This window comes from Balaenoptera ricei, chromosome 7 (genome assembly GCF_028023285.1).
Source record: "Balaenoptera ricei isolate mBalRic1 chromosome 7, mBalRic1.hap2, whole genome shotgun sequence".
Classification (NCBI taxonomy): Eukaryota; Metazoa; Chordata; class Mammalia; order Artiodactyla; family Balaenopteridae; genus Balaenoptera; species Balaenoptera ricei.
In genome coordinates this window covers 59,971,698-59,992,085 of record NC_082645.1, presented here as the reverse complement: position 1 = coordinate 59,992,085, position 20,388 = coordinate 59,971,698, and the positions used below count along the sequence as shown (strand labels likewise).

Below are 20,388 nucleotides of genomic sequence, written 5' to 3'. Positions count from 1 at the left end.
TTGATATGAAAAATAGTCTCTTACCTTTAATTTATACTTCCCTGATTACTGAGAGGTATACATAGATGTTTTCATTTTTTTAAACTCATGAACTTTAAAATTAAACTACTATTTAGAAACAATTTTTAGGGTGACAATTTTATTCAACTTTGATGTACTCTCACTGACTCAAAGCTTTAAACCAAACAGAATTTCACAGGAATGAAAGCAACCTCATATATGATTCTAACCTATGGGTAAAACACCCCTGAATAGCATATTAAAGAACTCCAATGGTATTTACCATTGGATCACCAATCAATGCCACTTACTCTGATTTTTTTTAAATTTTCAATTAAAGCAGCTACCTCTAAATTGGAAAAGTTACAATATGGGCATTAAATGATACCAAAGAATTACTGTTAATTTTCCTGGGCATGATAATGACATTATGATGATATAAGAAGATGTCCAGATTTCCACTTCTAGCATGAGAGTATGAGGAGCTCTATGGACATGTTCCCCAGGAAAATGGTGAGAATTATAAAAGGACAACTAATTAAAGTCTCTGGAAGTGGTCCTAGAGGCATATAACAAATGAAAAAACATTTACTCAAAAAAATCTACTAGAACTCAGTAAGAACAGTAAGAGTCTATGGTGTTTGAAATAATATGTGCTCCCTCCCCACCATTCTTAGCTCAGCAAGATGAAAACTCTACTCCAGACTGGTACAGCCAAGAGCACAGGGCTCCCTCAACCCCCGGCTCCCAGAGGGTTACCTTCCCTCGAAGGGTAGAATGACAGCATTTTCCATCCAGCATCCACCTCCTCATTGCTGGGCCTGGGTCCTAGGTTAGTGCAGTCAAGAGGTGGGACTCCCTTCTTCTGCCTAGCCCCTACTCATGGGATGGAGGCTCTACCTTGGGCCTGCCATGCCTAAGAATACTGGAGCTCTCAGTATTACCACCTCATAAAGCAGTGGTTCCACATTCAGAGTGGCAAGAAAATCCGAGGCTAATGTCTGCCCCAACCCCATGTGCTCAGCTAGAGTAGGGGAGTCATTCAGAGGCAAAAGTGCCACTGACCCTCTCCCCCTGCCAGCTTGAGAGCCTTGGCTTGAAGATTTTGCCTGGTGGAGAAGCAGGCCATAAAGCAGATAGCCCCAAGTCTCTTCCCAGAGAAACTGACTTCATTTGTAACAGAGTGAGAAGTTCTAGCCTAAGAGCACTCTCACAACCAGTGGAGGCTGTGGTGAAAGGCAAATGAGTAGAGATCTGTAGATTCACTGGCCATACAGGCTAAACTGTAGGCTGGCTAATTTGCTGGAGAGAATCAGAAAAAGACTGCTGGGAGGAGCCCTCCAGGGTCAGAACAAATCTCAAACACTACCTAAAACACCATTGTCTCTAACTTCTGGTTTCTGGTCCATCAGTCATGTCCTCACAACAAGAAAATAGCTAAGCAAACTGAAAATCAACAACTCTTATTAGTTACATCAGATAATTGAGGTCAGAGGGCAAATTGCTGCCCCCAAAACTGGAGAGAGAGGTGGATACCAAGAATCACAGCTTACTAGAAGCAAAAACCCAGGAGCAAGCCGCTGGAGTCAGTACTGGGGAGACAAAAACAAGAACACCGGAGAAAATTTTAGGCACTGACACCTACAGCGACAGCAAGCAACAAACACAGCCTAACTCCTAGCCAGAATAACATTAATCTCACTCTAAAGACCTATTTACTACAATTCCTTTTACCCAATACATCATGTACGACTTTCAACAAAAAATTACAAGGCACGTTAAAATGCAAAATACGAAGTTTAAAGAGACAAAGCAAGTGTGAGGACCAGACTTAAGTTATGGTGGAGATTTTGGAATTATCAGATTGGGAACTTAAAATAAATATGATTAATATGCTAAGGACTCTAATGGAAAAAGTGGACACATGGAGGAACAGATGGGTAATTAAGCAGAGAGACAAAAATCCTAAGAAAAATCAAAAGGAAATGCTAGAAATCAAAAACACCATAATACAAATGAAGAATGTCTTTGATGGGCTTATCAGGAGACCGGACACAGCCGAGGAAAGAATCAGTGATCTAGAACATACGTCAACAGAAACTTCCCAAACTAGAAAGAAAAAAGAATGAATAAAGCAGAACAGAACATCTAAGAACTGTGGGAAATTGGAAAATGTGTAATGAACACATAATGGGAATACCAGAAGGAGAAGAAAGAGAACAAAACAGAAGAAATACTGAAATAATAATGGCTGAAAATTTTCCAAAATTAATGACAGACACCAAACCACATATATAGGAAGCTTACAGAACACCAAGCCTGATAAATACCAAAAAATCTATACCTAGGCATACCATATTCCAACTGTAGAAAATCAAAAACAAAGAGAACATCTTGAAAGACGGGAGAGGGAAAAAAATCACCTTACCTACAGATGAACAGGTTAAGAATTACACTGGACTTCTCTTCAGGAACCATGCAAGCAAGTAGAGAGTGGAGTGAAATATTTAAAGTGATGAAACAAAACAAACTCCCACCAACCTAGAATTCTGTATCCTGAGAGGTTATCCTTCAAAAGGTGAGGAGAAATAAGACTTTTTCAGACAAACAAAATTGAGGGAATGTGTTGTCAGTGAACCTGCCTTATAAGAAAGTTCTGCCTTAAGAACTCAAAGAAGTTCTCCAGAGAGAAGAAAAATGATATAGGTCAGAAACTCAGATCTACATAAAGAAAAGAAGAATGTTAAAGAAGGAATAAATAAAGATAAAATAAAATCCATCATTTTTCTTATACTTAATTGATTTAACAGATAAAAATGTGTTTATAATAATGTATTCAGCAACAAGGTATTCAATGATTACAGCTTATGGATAAGTAAAATGAATGACAGCAATATTATAAAACACAGGAGGGAGGAATTAGAAACACTCTGTTATAAGGTAGCTGCACTACTCATGAAGAGAGTAGGAGAGAGTGACTTGAAAGTGACTTAGATTAGTTGTAAATGTATACTGCAAGTTCCAAGGCAACCAATAAAAAGTTTAAAAAAGAAATATAATTGATATGTTAAAGTGGAGAGAAAATGTAATCATATAGGATGCTCAGTTAAAACCAGAGAAGGCAGAAAAAGAATAAAAGACAAAGAAACAAAGAACAAACACAATGAATAGAAAATAGTTACAAATATGGGAGGTATCAAAACAACTACATCAATAATGACTTTAAATGTGAGTGGTCTGAATACACCTATCAAAAGACAGAGTGTCAGAGTAGATTAAAAACAAGACTCAAATATATGTTATAACACGTAAGTATACCATGCAAATATTATCCACAAGAAAGCTGGAGTAGCCATATTAATTTCAGACACAGGAGACTTTGACAAGGAAAATTATCAGGGATAAAGAGTGGCATTACTTAATGTGTATGCATCTAACAACAGAATGTCAAAATATGTGAGACAAAAACTTATAGAACACAAGGAGAAATAGACAAATCCACTAATACAGAGACTTCAAAACAACCTCTATCAGTAACTGACAGATCCAACAAGCAGAGTCCATAAGGATACAGTTGAACTGAACAGTACCATCAATCAGCTGGGTGCAACTGACACCTTTAGAGTACTTCATCCAACAACAAGGGAATACACATTCTTCTCAAGCCCACGTGAAACATTCACCAAGATAGACCACACTCTGGGCCATAAAGTATACTTCAACAAATTTTAAAAACTAGAAATAATACAAAATATGCTCTCAGAATACAGTGGAATTAGATTAGAAATCAATAACAGAAAGATAGCTGGAAAATCTCAAAATATTTGGAGATTAAATGATACATTTCTAATTAACACAAGGGTCAAAGAAACTCTCAAAAGAAATTTTAAAATGAATATACAATGTATCAACATTTGTGGGATGCAGCAAAAACAGTCCTTAGAGGGAAATGTATGGCATTAAATATATATATTAGAAAAGGAGAGGTGTTTCTGGGTTGGTGAACACATGGAGATTCAGGAAGAGTGGCGGGCTCAAAGAGCATAGAAGCTCTGTGCTCCTTCCCATATACATTGCCCTATGCATCTCTTCCATCTGGCTGTTCCTGAGTTATAAACTTTTACAATAAACTGGTAATCTACTAAGAAGCCAGTCACACACAAAAATCACATATTATGTGATTCAATTTTTTGAAATGTCCAAAACAGATGAATCTATAGAGACAGAAAGTAGACTAGCAGTTGCATAGGGCTGAGGGTGATGAAGGTATCCTGGTGATAGCTAAAGGGTACAGTGTTTCTTTTTGAGGTAATGAAAATGTTTTAAAATTAACTCTAGTGATGGCTGCCTATATGAACCATCAGTGGTTCATCAAATTCATTTTCATTGAATTTCAAGGAAGTAAAAATCATTGAATTGTACACTTTAAAAGGGTGAATTACAAAGCCGTTAAAAAAGAAAAAGGAAATAACCATATTTTTTAAGAGCAGCAAACAAGTATGGCAAGATGTTTGGAATATGCTTTAAAATATTTAGCAAAGGAATAAAGGAAAAGGGGGTGGGAAAAGATAAGCAAATGTGGCAAAATCTTGATCCTTTTTGAATCTAGGTAATGAATATATGGCGTTCACTATGCTATTCTCTACTTGAGCAAGTTTGAAAATTTTCTTCTAAAACAAAGGCAAGTAGTTTCAAAACAAAACACAGAAAGTCTTCTCTAAAACAGCATCTAATTAGTAGGTACCTGGATCTCTTGACTCTGGTTTCTTATAAGCAGAATAAAATACTACATTGTACTCAGCAATCTGTCATTTTGCCTGCAATATAAATTTGCTTCAAATTGGTGTTTACAAGGATAAAACCTCAAACTTTAGATTTAACAAGATTTTAAAATTACATGCATTTTACCCCCTACCCTTATTTTGGACCGATTTCTCCATTCTCCTATTTCACTAAGCACTAATGTAGGCAAGTGTTTCTATAAAAATTAGAGTTAAGATCAACAGTCAAATGAATTACAGCAAAAACTTTCACCAAAAAGATACCTGCTGACACAGCACCGATAGTTGTCAAAATATATTCTTCCTCTCTCATAGGCTATTGGTGACTTGGAATGAGTTGTCCAAACATTCTTAAACTTAGTACTTTCCTAAAAGACACAAGGAATTTCGATTTAGCAAATAACTCCTAAGTTTCTACTGTGCACCAATTTTAAGTTAGTTACATTTACAGTTTTCAAAGTAATTTCATGTACGTTCTTAAAAAAACATTATGTTCAATTCTTCCTCACTCCGCCTTCACGTTTTGGCTTAAGTGGGGTGACCAATTTTTAGAAAAAAACTGTCTGCAAGAAGACATAAGAAAGTTAAAACTAAAAGCATGTGGCGGTTCTATTAAAGGCTATTTACTAATCCTCCAGGTTCAAGGCCTGGATCACCCTGCCCATCACGGGTGATCTTCTTAAAACGGGGCTGTATTGAGTGAAAACTGCACCCCGGCCGGAAGCTTGACTCCCACCCCTAGCCCCACCCCCCGCCAGTCGCCCCGCTGCCCCTGGTTCGGCTCCCGGCGGGCGGTCACCTGGCACACCAGCGCCCGCAGGATACCCAGGTTCGTCCTCTGCACCACGCCCGCATCCCGAGAGAAGAAGCCCAGCGCCCGGCGACTCAGCCTGCGGCACACGTTGGGCTTCTGGCTTGGGCCCATGGAGGTGCGGGCCGGTGGCGGAGTTGGCAGGGCTCAAGAGGGGTGCGCCTCTCACTCCGGCACCGAGCAACGGCCGCTACCTTCGAACCTCCAGGCCCCAACTCCCCGAGGGGGCCAGGAAAAGCTGACACCTGGAGCCGGGCCGGGGGAGCACGGCAGTGGGACGAAGGAAGGCAGAGCCGGCGTCGCCCGAGAGCGGGCAATTGGGAAGGAAAAGAAACTCCCTTCCTGGCTGGCCCCTCAAACACTCTGCGGCTGCGGACCCGGCGGCAGACACTGCGACGCCCGTAACGCGCGATCCGCCGGAGCCGTTCCCTCACTGGGAAATGTAGTTCCCAGTGTCCTCGGAGGGATCTTGACTTGTTCCCAGAACTACAACCCCCACAAGGCAGCGGGGAGCGAGCGCTTGCCCTGGCCCCGCCTCTAACCGGCCGTGGCCCCGCCCTGCCCCGCCTCCTCTGCTCCCGGCGGAGGCTGCGCCGTAGGGCTGGCGCGCCTTTCCGGCTCTGCACGCGGCGCCGCGGGAGAACCATGGGGGCGCTGTGCTGCAGCCTCTTGGTTCCCGTTACCTGTTCGAGCCCTGCATTCAGGGGTCCGTCCCTTGCCGCCCCGGTACCCTTACGTCTCTCAGACCCCGACTTTTGCTCTGAGAGGCCCTGACAGGGCGCCGAGAGGGGGGTAGTGTCGTGTGCTACCGCCCCTCTCCCCCGAGGGCAGTGTCCTGTGCTAAAGAAAGGTACGCCCTCGGCTTTCCCTTCAGTCACGCGTTGGACGTTGTGGATGAGGTGGACGGTTAAACCTTTTGGGTCCGTAAACACTATGCTTTTGTTATTATGAGTTAGTGGTGAAGGTGCTGGCATTCCCACCAAACTAGAGTTGAATTACTTTCGCGGAGGCCCGCCCTTTTGTGGTCCGCGGAGACGCAGGCTGGTTTTGCGATAATTGCTGCATTGTCCTTACTCTCGCCTTTTCCCCCCCCTCCTTATCGGGAGTGAAATATGAAATATTTACATTGTTATTGAACTGCCTAGGGTACTCCACGTTGATTCCTCTAAGTAAAAGATAACTTTGTGACTAGCCCTGCCTGTAGGGTCAAGGTTCCTGTCATATCCTCAAGGGCTGGGTCATTGAGGATATGACATTCCTACCACACTAAGGTTTCAGTAATCATGCACCAGACGAGGCCCATTGCTTTGCTTTTAAGTGCCTTGAGGGTGGTGTCTTTGCATCTCCCACGTGGCCTCTTGTTCAGACGTGGGCTAGGGAGTGATTGCATTTGACTGACAGAGCAAAAAGTACAATACTGGGTGAGTGCATTGGTTTTAAGTGTTTAGGAAAAATTTGTCGTATCTCTTTTTAACTCTGCTGAATTTCCTTTAGGGCCTGGGCTTTTGCTGATTTTTTCATGACTTATTTACAGCATACTGTGGAGTGCTTTGTATATTTTTAGAGAGCGCTATAATAGTTAATTTGGTAATTCATGAATGCAGCTGTCACTGAGAAAACGGACCCAGAAAAGATAACTGGGTTTTCTTTGGCTGAAATGAAATTCAAATCATTGCTGAATTGAATTGATCACCTCTTTTTTTCTCCTTCCTCTTCACGCCAACTTGTTTGTCTCCCAGTGGTCTGTATCTCACCACCAAGTCACCCAAGGGACAGTCATCCTAGATGCCCTCTTTTCTGTCACCCTCAACCAAGTGCTTTTGGTTCTGTTATCCATCTCCTCTTCATATCCCCCCGGAGTAATTTAGGGCCTCACCATTTTATCACATTATTATGTTAAGTAGCCTCCTTTCTGCCTTACTTAAATACTTTCAATTCCAACCCTCCACACTGCTGCCAGAGTGATTTTTCTAAAGCACAAATCTGTCATTTCCCTATTTAATCTTTCAGTGGCTCCCAGTCACCCAGAGCAGAATTTCTCAAACCTAAGTAGATACCTAGGATTCTCTGTGGTGAACTTAAAATATGTTCAGTATAAACGGTTGTACATTACATGAAGCAAAACTGTAAAACAAATAAATTCTGATGAATGCTTATTCATTGTTACCAATGAGACTGTTTTTGCTGGACCTATCATGCTCTAAAAAGTAAACCTTCACTGTCCTCCAGGGCATAAATTCCTTACAGAAAGGCCTGTCCGCATTGTCCTTGTGTTGAGAGATTACTGAGTGACTTCACCTCTTTTCTTTATTTAAACCAATGTAAAAATCTTCCTTTGTTCATTGTGTCATGATTTCATTTGACCTTCACTTGACAAACATCATTTATGTAAAAGTCTCCATGTCTCTCATTAACCTGTGCCAATGATGAACCACTTGTTTGCCAGTGCAGTCCTGAACACAAGCGTGTGAACTGAAATCTTGTGACAGTACTGTAATCAATTAAAAGGTAGTCATCCAGATGATCCAGAGTATCCTTTTGTTCAAAAAAATTTTTTTATTTAGATTTTTAGCAAATTAAAAATAAAACATTTCTCTAGAGAAATCTCATAACCTCAAGGCTACGTATACGAATTCCTCGAGGTTTGTATAGGTGCCTTATAGGACAAAATCTGAATGCCTTAGTGTAGTATACAGGGCACTTTACTATCTGCATCTTGCCTACATTTTCAGCTTCATCTTTGCCCGTTCTTCACATTTGCTCCTTTTTTTTTTTTTAAAGAGTCTCTGCTTTTTCAAAAAATTTATTTAATTAATTAATTAATTTATTATTTTTGGCTGCTTTGGGTCTTCGTTACTGCGCGCGGGCTTTCTCTAGTTGCGGTGAGCGGGGGCTTCTCTTCGTTGTGGTGTGCGGAATTCTCATTGCGGTGTCTTCTCTTGTTGCGGAGCACGAGCTCTAGGCGTGTGGGCTTCATTAGTTGCGGCATGCGGGCTCAGTAGTTGTGACTCACAGGCTCTAGAGCACAGGCTCAGTAGTTGTGGCACACGGGCTTAGTTGCTCTGTGGCATGTGGGATCTTCCCAGACCAGGGCTCCAACCTGTGTCCCCTGCAATGGCAGACGGATTCTCAACCACTGCGCCACCAGGGAAGCCCCACGTTTGCTCTTGTGCTTCTGACATGTTGCCTACTTGCTCAAGCCAGGGTGCCTTTACATTTAAAATTTTCTTTGTCTGGAGCTCCCTTCCTCTCCTCTTACCTGTTTATCTCAAGACTCATCCCAGGTATCACTCACACACTTTTCCTGACCCCTCCATCTTCTAACATGTTAGAAGAGACAAGGCAAGTTATAGCCTTGCCTCTTCTAACATGTTACTCTGCATACACTGGTTGTGGCACTATATTAGAATTGTTGTTTGCCTGTCTTCCCAACGTTTGTGCTTAGAGAGGTCCATTCATTCATTCAACATACATATGCAGTAACCACATTTTAGGCAGTGTGCTAAGGATGCATATGTATGTTGAATGAATGGGCTATTCTAAAAACAATGTTGTACAGAGTCTATTGTCAGCAACTAAGTACTTTTAACATAGAATCAGATTTAGTCTTCATTCTTTAAATAAGTAGGAAACCACAATATTAATAAAAAGAAATAACTTTGTAAAAACTTTAATCCCTTGTTATAAAGCAGAAACTAACACACCATTGTAAAGCAATTATACTCCAATAAAGATGTTAAAATAAATAAATAAAAAATAAACCTATGGGAATCAATCAATAAATAAAGATTCTTTTCTTCACAAACAAAAAAAAAAAACTTTAATCCCTAACAGTTCTACCTATAAAGTAGATATTTTCTTGTTGAAGGTAAAATGTCATGAACAGATACCCCTAGGTTAAGATTTGGAAATTACTTCTCTTAATTTGGGGCATAAAACAAACATTAGTTCTTTTTTTTTTTTTTTTTTCATTCTGTGTCTGTGTGATGTTTAGAGAATACTTAACCATCCTTGCCATGATATTTTAAAGACAGAAAAGAGGACATATGAGTTCAGAAGTTAATAAAATGCTTTTTGTTCACATACGTCGTTTAAAGAGGCATAACAGAATAAATGTATAAAACACTCCGGTTATTAAACCTGAACATTTGTTCAGAGACAAAGAAATTTGAGCCAAGGCCACAAGAGGTCATTCATTCAACATGTAATTATTTTCATCTACAATGTGCTGGCAGCTATTTTGGCATAGGGTATAACAATGAACAGGGAACAAGGTCCTCACGTGTTGGGAGAGATAGACAATACATAGATTTTAAAAATAAGATTTTCAGGTAGTGATAAAGTGCTGGGAAGAAGAGAAAACAGAGTGATGTGCTCGACAGTGAGTGGTTGAGAGCCCTGCTGTACCCAGAATGGTCAGGAAAGGCCTCTCTGAAGAGTGGAGTTTGAACTGAGCCCAGAATGATGAGGATGAGCCAATCTGCATGAACTGAGGTTAGAGTAGTCCAGGCAGAGGGATGCTCCAATTCAGGGTCCCCAAGGCAGTCACAACGTTGGATTATTCTACAACTATGAGAAGGCTAGTGTGATTCTTTAGTGTGCGTGAGGGAAGTGAACTTGCCGAGGTAGGCTGGGACCAAGTCACATCGGGTATAAGGAATTTTGGATTTTATTCTGTTGTGATGGGAAGCCATAGGACACTTTGAAGAAGGAGTGTAACATGATCTAATTTGTTATAGTAAGATCATTGTGGCTATAGTGTACTGCAGTGGCGCAAGAATGGAAACAAGGAGATGGTGGCTGTTGCATTGGTCCAGGTAAGAGATGATAGATGGACTAGAGTGGTAGCAGGAGAGATGGAAAGAAGGACACAGATTCAGGATATATTTATTTTGAAAGTAGAACTGACAGGACTTCTGATGTAGTGGATATTAAAGATGAAGGAAAGAGTCAAGTAAAATCATGATAAAGCAGAACCACAAATCAACATCCCCAAATTCCCCAGAACAAATGGAAAGCAGGGAAATACTCACGATGTGCTGTCAATGAAAAGATGCCAAGATTTCATTAAATGTACACATTAGCATTATAGACATTAATGCTGGAGAATGTTAGGATCTGTTCTGTGGCTGGGGCATGTGGGAAGAGAGGAATAAAATCAGGTCCCAGAAGTAGGCAGGGGTCAGAGCATGTGAGCCCATGGCAATGTGATGGGAAAAATCTCTGGAGTGATATTACATTCCCTTAAAGAGATAGTTGGGTACAGCATCAGGACAAGAGTGAAGTAGAGAGACCAGTTAGCAGGTAATTGTAGTAGTTCAGGTGAGAGTGAGTCACTTTTGGAAATTTATTTTGAAATTATTGAGGCTTTTAACCATAAATTTGGTTCTTTTATTTTTTCTCTGTATATTTTGATGATATATGTCTGAACATGTAGTAGATTCATTCATATACAAAATCCAGAAAGATTTAGGTTTAAAGGATTGATAGTAAAGTTTACAAACTATTCCCTTATTTAAAAAAATATTTTATTTATTCAAAAGAATATGTATAGGTAACATAGCATAATATATAAATAATAATTATAAAATGAATACCCAGATAGCTATCATCAACTTTAAAAAAACAGAACATTACCTAAAACTTTGACGTCTCCTATGTGCCCATCGTTGTTCCTGGATCCCTCTTTCCTCTTTATATAAATAAAACATTAAGTTTTGAATGTTTTTGAACATCATATAAATTGAATCATACTGCATATATGTACTCTTCTACAAGTTGTCTATTTTTGCTTCAACATTACACTTGACAAAGTACCTGTAGTTCATTTCATTTATTTTTACCAATATATAGTATTTCATTGTGTGAATTTACTACAATTTATTTATCCATTTTCTACTGGCTGGGCTTTTGTTTCTTTTGGGCTTTTTATTCCTAGAAAAGTGCTTCTATAGACCTTAAACCTGTGTTTTGGTACACACATTAAAGAAGGTGTTCTTTTTCTATTGCTGTGTAACAAATTACCCCAAACTAAGCACCTTAAACTAACACCCGTTTATTGTCCCTCTTTTTTTTGTACACCGATGACTACTTGTCCCAGAGCCATTTATTGGAGGGGCCCTCATTTCTCCACAGATCTGTAGTGCTAACTCTGTTATATATCAAGTTTACATTCATAGTGTATTTCTAGGCTCTATTTTCTGGTCTATTCTGTTTTTCTCTCCCTGGGTTAATGAATACCTGACCACTTTTATAATAAGACTTTCCAGCTGGTAGAGCAAGTCCTCTACCTTATTCCTTTTCTTCAGGAGGGTCTTATTTCTTTTTTGCAATTGCACTTTCATATACATTTTAAAATCTGCTTAAGTTCTACAAAAACCTTACTGGAATTTTGATTGGGATGACATTAAATCTACCTATCAATTTGAAGAGAACTGACATCTTTACCATATCAAATTATCCTATCTCTGAAGACAGTATGTCTCTCCATTTATTTAGATCTTTTTTAGTGTCTTTTAATGAAATTTTATAATCTTTTTCTTAATGGATTGCATATTTTGCAACTTTCTAAGTACATTATATTTTTGGTCAGTGTTGTAAATGGTATATGTATTTTTTTAATTAATTTTTTTTTTTGGCTACGTTGGGTCTTCATTGTGTGAATGGTATATTTTTAAATTAGGTCTTCTCACTATATTTTTGCTAGTATGTAAACATGCAGTTGTCTTTTTGTATATTGATCTTACGTTTAGCAACGTTGTTTTTGTATATTGATCTTTTGTTTGCCAACATTTATCTTTAATAGCAATAATTGTCATTTGTAAGGTTTGGGGGATTTGTCTACATAGATAATCATGTCCTCTGGAAACTGTGACAGTTTTGTTACTTCCGTCTCAATTTTTTTTACTTTTTTTCCTCTTTCTTTTCTTACTATGTTGGCCAGGACCTCCAGTGCAGTGTTGAATAGAACCAGTGATAATGGACATCCTTGTCTTATTCATGTTTATAAATGGAATACTTCTAATATTTCACCATTAAGGATGACATTGTAGGTTTTTGGTAGCTACCTTTTATCAGATTAATGAAATTCTCATCCATTCCATATTTGCTAAAAGTCTTGTTCATTTTATTTTTAGTCATGAATGGGTGTTGAATTTTATCAAAGACTTTCTCTGTAACTGCTGAGGTGATAAAATAATTTTTTCCCTGTAATCTGATAATGTGGTAATTACATAAATATATTTTCTAATGTTAAACCAAACTTGAGTTTAGATAAGTGATGTGTTTTGTTTTTTAAACACTGTGGAATTTGGGCAACTGCTGGCTTCATTGCTCTCTCAGCTCTTTGGATCTTTGCTAGCTTTTGGTCTCTGAGAGTTTCTCTTTCTTTTTTGCTGGCTCACTGATGTATCGATATTTAACAAGATATATTTTTTAATGTATTTGTCCAGACTTTTGGGAATATTTTATAGCAGAAAGGTTTTTGGGGTATGAGGCTCACCAAATTACCAGAACAAGAATTCCACTTTCTCATATTTTTAGTGTAAAAGCTTCCATTAATGTAAGATACGATCACTTAGCACCATTTCTGTCTTCTCTTCTTCTTGTCTGTGTGCACAACCATGCCTCTCCCTGCTGAAATCAAGGAAGTGGAGTTGTGTGGTAGAAAGAGCATCACATCAGGAGTCACAAGGCACAAGTTGTAGCACCATCAGCATCACATAGTGAAATTTTGACCAAAACACTTACTCTGTTTCCTTCAATCATCTGCTAAGTGGAAACAGGATTGAAGTGAATCACATGAATTTATAAACATGAACACACTGTTGTAGAGAGTTTAGGGAGGAGAGAGGGTTGATTAAGTAGCACAGAGCATTGTTTCTTTTTAGGGTGGAGAAATTTCGTATGATAGTGTAATGGTGGATACGTAACACTGCATTTCTTTTTTTTTTTTTTCTTTTCCTGTTGTGCCATGCACGGCATGCAAGATCTTAGTTCCCCAACCAGGGATCGAACCCGTGCCCCCTGCATTGGAAGCGTGGAGTCTTAATCATTGGAGTGCCAGGAAAGTCCCAGACTATGCATTTATTAAAACCCATATAGCTTTACAGCACAAAGAGTAAAACTTAATGTATGCAAAATTTAAAAAAGAAGGGGAAGAGGGGGTTCCAGGATATAATGCAGACGGTGACAAAAGAATCTAACTGTATTACAAATGTATGCGGTGACCTCACTGAAAGGAGCAAGAGAAAAGGTGCTGACCTAAGTAACTTTGAAAATGAGACTGTAAGACTAAAAGCAGTAGGAACTATACATAAGCGCTGTCCTCTAGTTGATAAAAGTTTCCCGCAGAGGTATGGGTTAATAATTCTGAAACTACTACACATGAGTACTGGAATTAAACAATTAATAGCTGCATGGTGGATGATGGCAACCAGGTTTCTTACTGTTGGAGTGGGAGGTTATAGACAACCAAGTGGGGAAGCTAGAATGATCCATGTGGTAATGGATTAGAGTTGGAGACATTAGTATAAACTCTAGTTAGCTTACTATAGATACAGATGGATACATATGAAACATTTATAGATAAAGATATGTGTATATACATGGTTTAGTATACACACATATGTTTCCTTGCTTTGTCAGTTGAGAGGGCCTAGAAGCAAGGACAGCGTAGTAGCAAAGAGCACATCCAGCGCCCAGACCATTCTCCAATAAAAGGAACAAACACTCTATTTATTTATTTAATAAATTATTTTATTTTATTTTATTTATTTTTGGCTGCGTTGGGTCTTCATTGCTGCACACGGGCTTTCTCTAGTTGCAGCGAGTGGGGGCTACTCTTCGTTTTGGTGCACGGGCTTCTCATTGCGGTGGCTTCTCTTTGTTGCAGAGCATGGGCTCTAGGTGTGCGGGCTTCCGTAGTTGTAGCACGCAGGCTCAGTGGTTGTGGCTCGCGGGCTCTAGAGCGCAGGCTCAGTAGTTGTGGCGCACAGGTTTAGTTGCCCCGCGGCATGTGGGATCTTCCCAGACCAGGGATTGAACCCATGTCCACTGCATTGGCAGGCAGATTCTTAACCACTGCGCCACCAGGGAAGTCCCAACAGTCTTTAGAGGAAATGGTTGATTCTAGGACTGGGTCAAGGAATATACAAGAGTCTGTAACATCTTGTAGTGCCAGAAAGTAAAGAAGTGCTCAAAAACACAATGATGGGAATGTGTCAAAAGGATATAGGAGCCAACAGAAAGAGCTCTTAATGGGCAAAGCAGGAATAGTTTGAACAACAAAATAAAGTAGTATTGGGTTATAACCCAAAGTTTAAAATAAATATCTATGAGTCTGTACTGATATAAGCAAGTGATTGAACAAATAAATGGGGAAGAAGAAACAAATCTCCCTTGCAAAAACATTCCAAATAATTTATGTAGACACTTCACCCTCAGAAAGGTGGAGTATAACTCCCCCCTCCTTAAGTGTTGGCTGTGCATAGTGACTTCCTGCCAAAGCATATGGTATGGAAAAGAGGGGGGTTGGTAACTTTACAGTAGAAACCTGTCAGTCACTACCTCAGCCAATTTATCAAGGTTAACATCAACAGTGGTGAGTCATGTTCATATCATGTACCCTTGATATGATGTGATAAGAATGGCACTTTACCTCTGTGGTTTTCCTCCCTAAAGCCCGTAACCCCAGTCTAATCATGAGAAAAACATCTGATGAATATTAACTGAGAGGCATTCTAAAGATAACTGATCAGTACTCCTCAAAACTGTCAGGGTCTTCAAAAACAAAGAAAGTTTGAGAAACTGTTAGAGCCAAAGAGAAGCCTAAGGAGACTTGATGGCGAAATGTAATGTGGTGTCCTAGATGGAATCCTGGAAGAGAGAAAGGACATTAGGGAAAAACGAAGGAAATCTGAATAAAGTATGGACTTAAGTTTATAATAATGTGTTAATACTGGCTTATGAATTGTAACAAATACACTATACTAATGTAAGATTTTAATAATGAGGAAACTATGTCAGATATATGGGAATTCTTTGTACTATCTGCAACTTTTCTGTAAATGTAAAACTGTTCTAAAATTAAAAGTTTACTTTAAAAATGCTACAGGAATATGGTAGATACCACTGAATAGAGGCAGCATAGCTTTAGTGGTTAAGAAGATGAACTCAGGTACCAGCCTGCCTGGGTTCAGATCTCAGCCTCACTACTTATTAGTGTGTGAACCTGGTTACCCTAAGTAACTAGAATTACTTAACCTCTATGTGCCTCAATTTACTTATCTGTTAAATGGGTTCTTGGGAGGACTAAATGACTTAATATATGTAAAGCACTTGAGTAATGCCTGGCACATAGTCAGCACTATATAATTGTTTGAGTCTATTATTACTACTTTGCTTTGCTCTTTAGCTTTGGGGATCTCTGTGATTATAGCTGAATTTCAGTGACTCTCCTTCAGCATACTGAGTTTTAGCTTGGCACTCTGACAAAACAGTATTTATAATGTTTTGCTTATAAGGGAAAAATCATCAAGATGGTAAACATTCAAGAGAAAGTAGGACCAGAACTTGAGGATTCCCAACCCCAGTTTCCTGCTACATATATATAGTATTGACTGAGTGAATGCAGAAGCCATGAAACCTGACAGGATACTTTTTATGGGCCTAGACATTCCAACATAGAGATTCTGAAGTTAACTTTGGTTTTCAGTAGATTCCTTATTAAAATATCCACTTCCCTTGTTAAACTGATGTTCTTTTAGGACAAAGCACTGCCTGCAGTGCAAACCCCTCAGATTTAGAGTTCAGCACCTAAAATTTTGGTGATATTTTAAACAAAATGGAATGAATGTATTATAGAAACATATGTTTTAGGCCTTTTACTTCTGTGCCTAGAATACATACCAACTCTTCAGAAAACCCCTTATAGATCAGCAGCTCAGGTAGAATAGAGCTCTGAGAAGAACGTAGAATTTGGAGTCAGGAGACCTGCTTGGAGTGTGGGTTCTTGTAGCTGTGTGATCAAGGCCACTCATTAACCCCTTTGAGCTTCAGCTCCCATCTGTAAAATGGTGATAACAGAAATGCTTGTCCTGCCTTCCTCCCTGGCTTATAGAATTGTTGTAAGGATTAGGTGTGAAAATGAATGTGAGAGCTCTTTGTAAGTTGTAAAACCTATACAAGTATTATTTGTTATGATAATCTCAGGTTTTCAACCAGAGTAAAATTCTAATGGAGCTTTATAGTCATATTAAGTGTTGCAGTCATCTGCACACCTTTACTTACTTATTATGTAATAAACTGAAGTCATTCGAATTTAAGATGCTTTAGATGGTATATTTTCTCATAGGACTTTAGTTTTTATGATGTTTTTCTTTGGTGTAACAAAGGAAGGCATTGTTTTAATCTGGAATTGTCTCTTTGAGGTGGCAGTTTCAGGAAATGTTTTCCAAACTCTTCATTGAAATTGGCTGTATAGAGAACACAAAAGTGTATTCCTGTCATTTAGAAGTTGTCTCCTACAGACACAGACCTTCTTGTCCTGGTGTGGAGCTGACCAGCAGAGGGTGCACAAGCTTTCCCAGCAGCTAGGCTGGGCAGACCTGACTGGTGCCATCTGTGTGTGCTGCCTGATGATTAACAAGTACTATAAATGAAAAGGTTCTAGCACATCGGAAACACAGTTACCAAATGGAAAGAGACAGCAGCCGTAATGTCACACAGCAGTGTAGGAAGTACCTCCCTAGTTGGTGAATAGGAAGTTTCTGGATAACTGGAATTTGATATTCTAACGTGGGTTTATTTGTCTGTTTTCGACCTTCTCCTGCTACTCTTTGCTTTTTCCAATTTCTTTCTCTTTCCGGGTTTTTTACCCCACCTTCTCAGCATCTGCAATTGTCTGCCTCACCTGGTCTAACAAATTGGGGTCTTTTAAAAGTAGCCTGTCCCTGGACTTCTTTGACCTTAAGGTATTTGGGTCCTGAATCCAGCCAACTACAGCATTCTGTCTGGGTCCCACCAACCAAACTCTTACAAACTCCATGACATCTTTTCCTCCATAGAAATGTGTGACCATCAGAAAATTTTGTAACCTTTTAGTGTTACTGTCACTACTGCCCGTATCATCTTTTTTTCCCCCTTCCTTCCCAAGCGTGGATAGTATATAGAATGTATATAGTTACTGGTTTTTAAAATATTTTTATATTTTCTGATTATAAAAGTAATTTGAGTTTTCTCGAAAAGAACATATTGAGACACATTAAGAAGAAAATATAAGGATCTCCTTGAGCCTTTCAGTCAAAGGGAACTACCATAAACTCTTCCAGACTTTCTCTATGCATACACATAGGTGTTGGTATGTGTATTAATTTTTTTAAATGAGATCATACCATAGGTACTCTTTTGTACCTTTTTTACTCTACCTAATAAATCATGGACTTCTTTCCATATCAACAACTTTAGGTTTTTAGCAACATTTTAAGTAACTACATAATTTTCCTTTATATAGGTGTACAGTAATTTAGTCAGTTCTCTAAAGATGAATATTTGGATTGTTTGCAGTTTTTCAGTGTAATGCTGTGACAAATCCTTAATATATTCTTCTGATTATATTCTTAGGATATATTTCTAGAAATGGAATTTTCCATCAGATTTCTTCTTTAAAAATGTTCATGTGTATTGCCAAAGTTCCCTCAGGAAAGGTTCCTTGGTACAATCTCCCTGGCAATGTGTGAGGATGCTTGTTCTTGCACACCACTGATCACATTTCACCTTTGCCAAAATGATGGTGAGTAACCCACTGCACCAATTTTTTTTTAATTGGTGGACTTTCCACTCTCCATGTCACCCCAGAAAATTAATCTATGGCAGCAGTTCTCAAGTTTTCTGGTCTCAGGACCACTTGACACTCTGAAAAATTATAGAGGCCTCCCAAGAGCTTTTGTTTATGTGGATCATAGTTATCATTGTTTGCTGTGTTAGAAATTAAACCTAAGAAAAGATTTAAATATTTATTTAAGTCCTTTTAAAACAATAATAAACCTATTGCATATTAGTATGAATACCCTTTTTATTAAAAGTATTTTCCAAAAGAAAAAAGTTAGAAGAGTAGCATGGTTTTACATTTTTGCAGATCTCCTTAATGTATGGCCTAAAAGAAGATGGCTAGATTCTTATATTTGCTTTTGCACTGTCTATTATGATATGTTGTTCCGGTTGATATATATGAAGAAAATCTGATCTCACACAGATATATAAGTAGTTAGAAAGGGGCGGAGTACTTTAAAAGTCTATTCAGGTGAGTGTGAAGAATCTCCTTTAATACTACACTAAATCCCAGTAAGTGGTAGCTTCTTTTTTTAATTAATTAATTAATTTATTTATTTATTTTTGGTTGTGTTGGGTCTTCGTTGCTGTGTGTGAGCTTCCTCTAGTTGCAGCGAGCTGGGGCTTCTCATTGTGGTGGCTTCTCCTGGCGTGGCTCGCGGGCTCTAGGCGCACGGGCTTCAGTAGTTGTGGCACACGGGCTTAGTTGCTCCGCATCATGTGGGATCTTCCCGGACCAGGGCTCGAACCCATGTCCGCCTGCATGGGCAGGCGGATTCTTAACCACTGCACCACCAGGGAAGTCCATGTGGTAGTTTCTTAAAGGTTAATTGCAATATAATATTTGAAATCATACCTGTGAACTTTTTCTACTCTGTTACATTAAAATCCATTGGTCTGTCTTGTACTTTGAGTGGATCTTTTACCCATGCATGATTTTGTGATATCATATGTTGGCCATCTGGAAAATATTGGTTCACTGAGTTATGCAGGTCTTCCAAATGTTGACATATTTCATTTTACAATATCAAAAATACTTTATTCTCATCAGAACAGTGTTTAAGTGTCAGCAAGCTGTTAAGCTCACAGTGGTGGACACAGGGTTTCCAAAATTCTAATTTTTTTTTTTTTTTAAAGATCAAATTTATAGAGAGAATGTTTTGCTTATCTCTGTTAAATTTTATTTATTTATTTATTTATGGCTGTGTTCGGTCTTTGTTTCTGTGCGAGGGCTTTCTCCAGTTGTGGCAAGTGGGGGCCCCTCTTCACCGCAGTGCGCGGGCCTCTCACTATCGCGGCCTCTCTTGTTGCGGAGCACAAGCTCCAGACGTGCAGGCTCAGTAATTGTGGCTCACGGGCCCAGCTGCTCCGCGGCATGTGGGATCTTCCGGGACCAGGGCTCGAACCCGTGTCCCCTGCATTGGCAGGCGGATTCTTAACCACTGCACCACCAGGGAAGTCCCCAAAATTCTAATTTTTGCTTGAAACCTTGAATTTTATCAATGGCAACAAATGCTGTCAGTTGTTTTCTTGACAGGCTTACTTTGTTTTTGAGAAAATGCCAAAGTAAAAATGGGGTTCCATGAAAACAATCTTCATTGCTTCATCAAGGATATGCTTAAGTGAAACTGGTTTTTTTCTTTTTTTTTCCTCAAATGCATGGTTGGTAAAGAAGGCATGACCTCTAGTATAGTTTGGTGCAACTGCCTTGTTTCAGACCAAGGTCCCAGCAATTTTATCCACCATTGCCTGTACACCATCAGTGCAAATGTCACCACAGTAAAAAAGGCAAATAACATGTGGATGGTATTATGAAAATAATTCTGACCTTTTGCAGACCCACTTAAAGTGTCTTGGGGACCCCTAGGGATCTGTAGACCACACTTTGAGAACCTCAAAAGGTCTAAGGTAATCATAGGAACTCATTCTCTTACCAGAGACTGGTTTAGGAATAGTTTGTGACCCAAT

At 39.1% G+C, this 20,388-nt stretch overlaps 2 protein-coding genes across 6 annotated transcripts in view; one reads left to right on the top strand and one right to left on the bottom strand.

Annotated features, from left to right (window-relative positions):
- The window catches only part of DCAF17 (DDB1 and CUL4 associated factor 17), a 33,188-nt gene extending 27,260 nt beyond the window's left edge, over positions 1–5,928 (bottom strand). Inside the window, exons 1-2 of the mRNA XM_059928084.1 lie at positions 5,581–5,928; positions 5,046–5,149 (exon numbers count right to left, since the gene is read on the bottom strand). Of these exons, the coding sequence (XP_059784067.1) occupies positions 5,046–5,149; positions 5,581–5,706 (230 nt within the window). The 5' untranslated portion in view covers positions 5,707–5,928. The remainder of the gene's footprint in view (positions 1–5,045; positions 5,150–5,580) is intronic.
- A 292-nt stretch (positions 5,929–6,220) lies between these two features.
- Positions 6,221–20,388, top strand: part of METTL8 (methyltransferase 8, tRNA N3-cytidine) — an 85,766-nt gene continuing 71,598 nt past the window's right edge. For 3 of the 5 annotated variants that reach the window (XR_009504118.1, XM_059927252.1, XM_059927246.1), the window contains exon 1: positions 6,221–6,442. The gene's annotated coding sequence lies outside the window, so the exon portion shown is untranslated. Of the gene's footprint in view, positions 6,443–18,329; positions 18,383–20,388 lie in introns of those variants that run through there. The other 2 variants (XM_059927249.1, XM_059927250.1) reach the window with 2 other exon arrangements.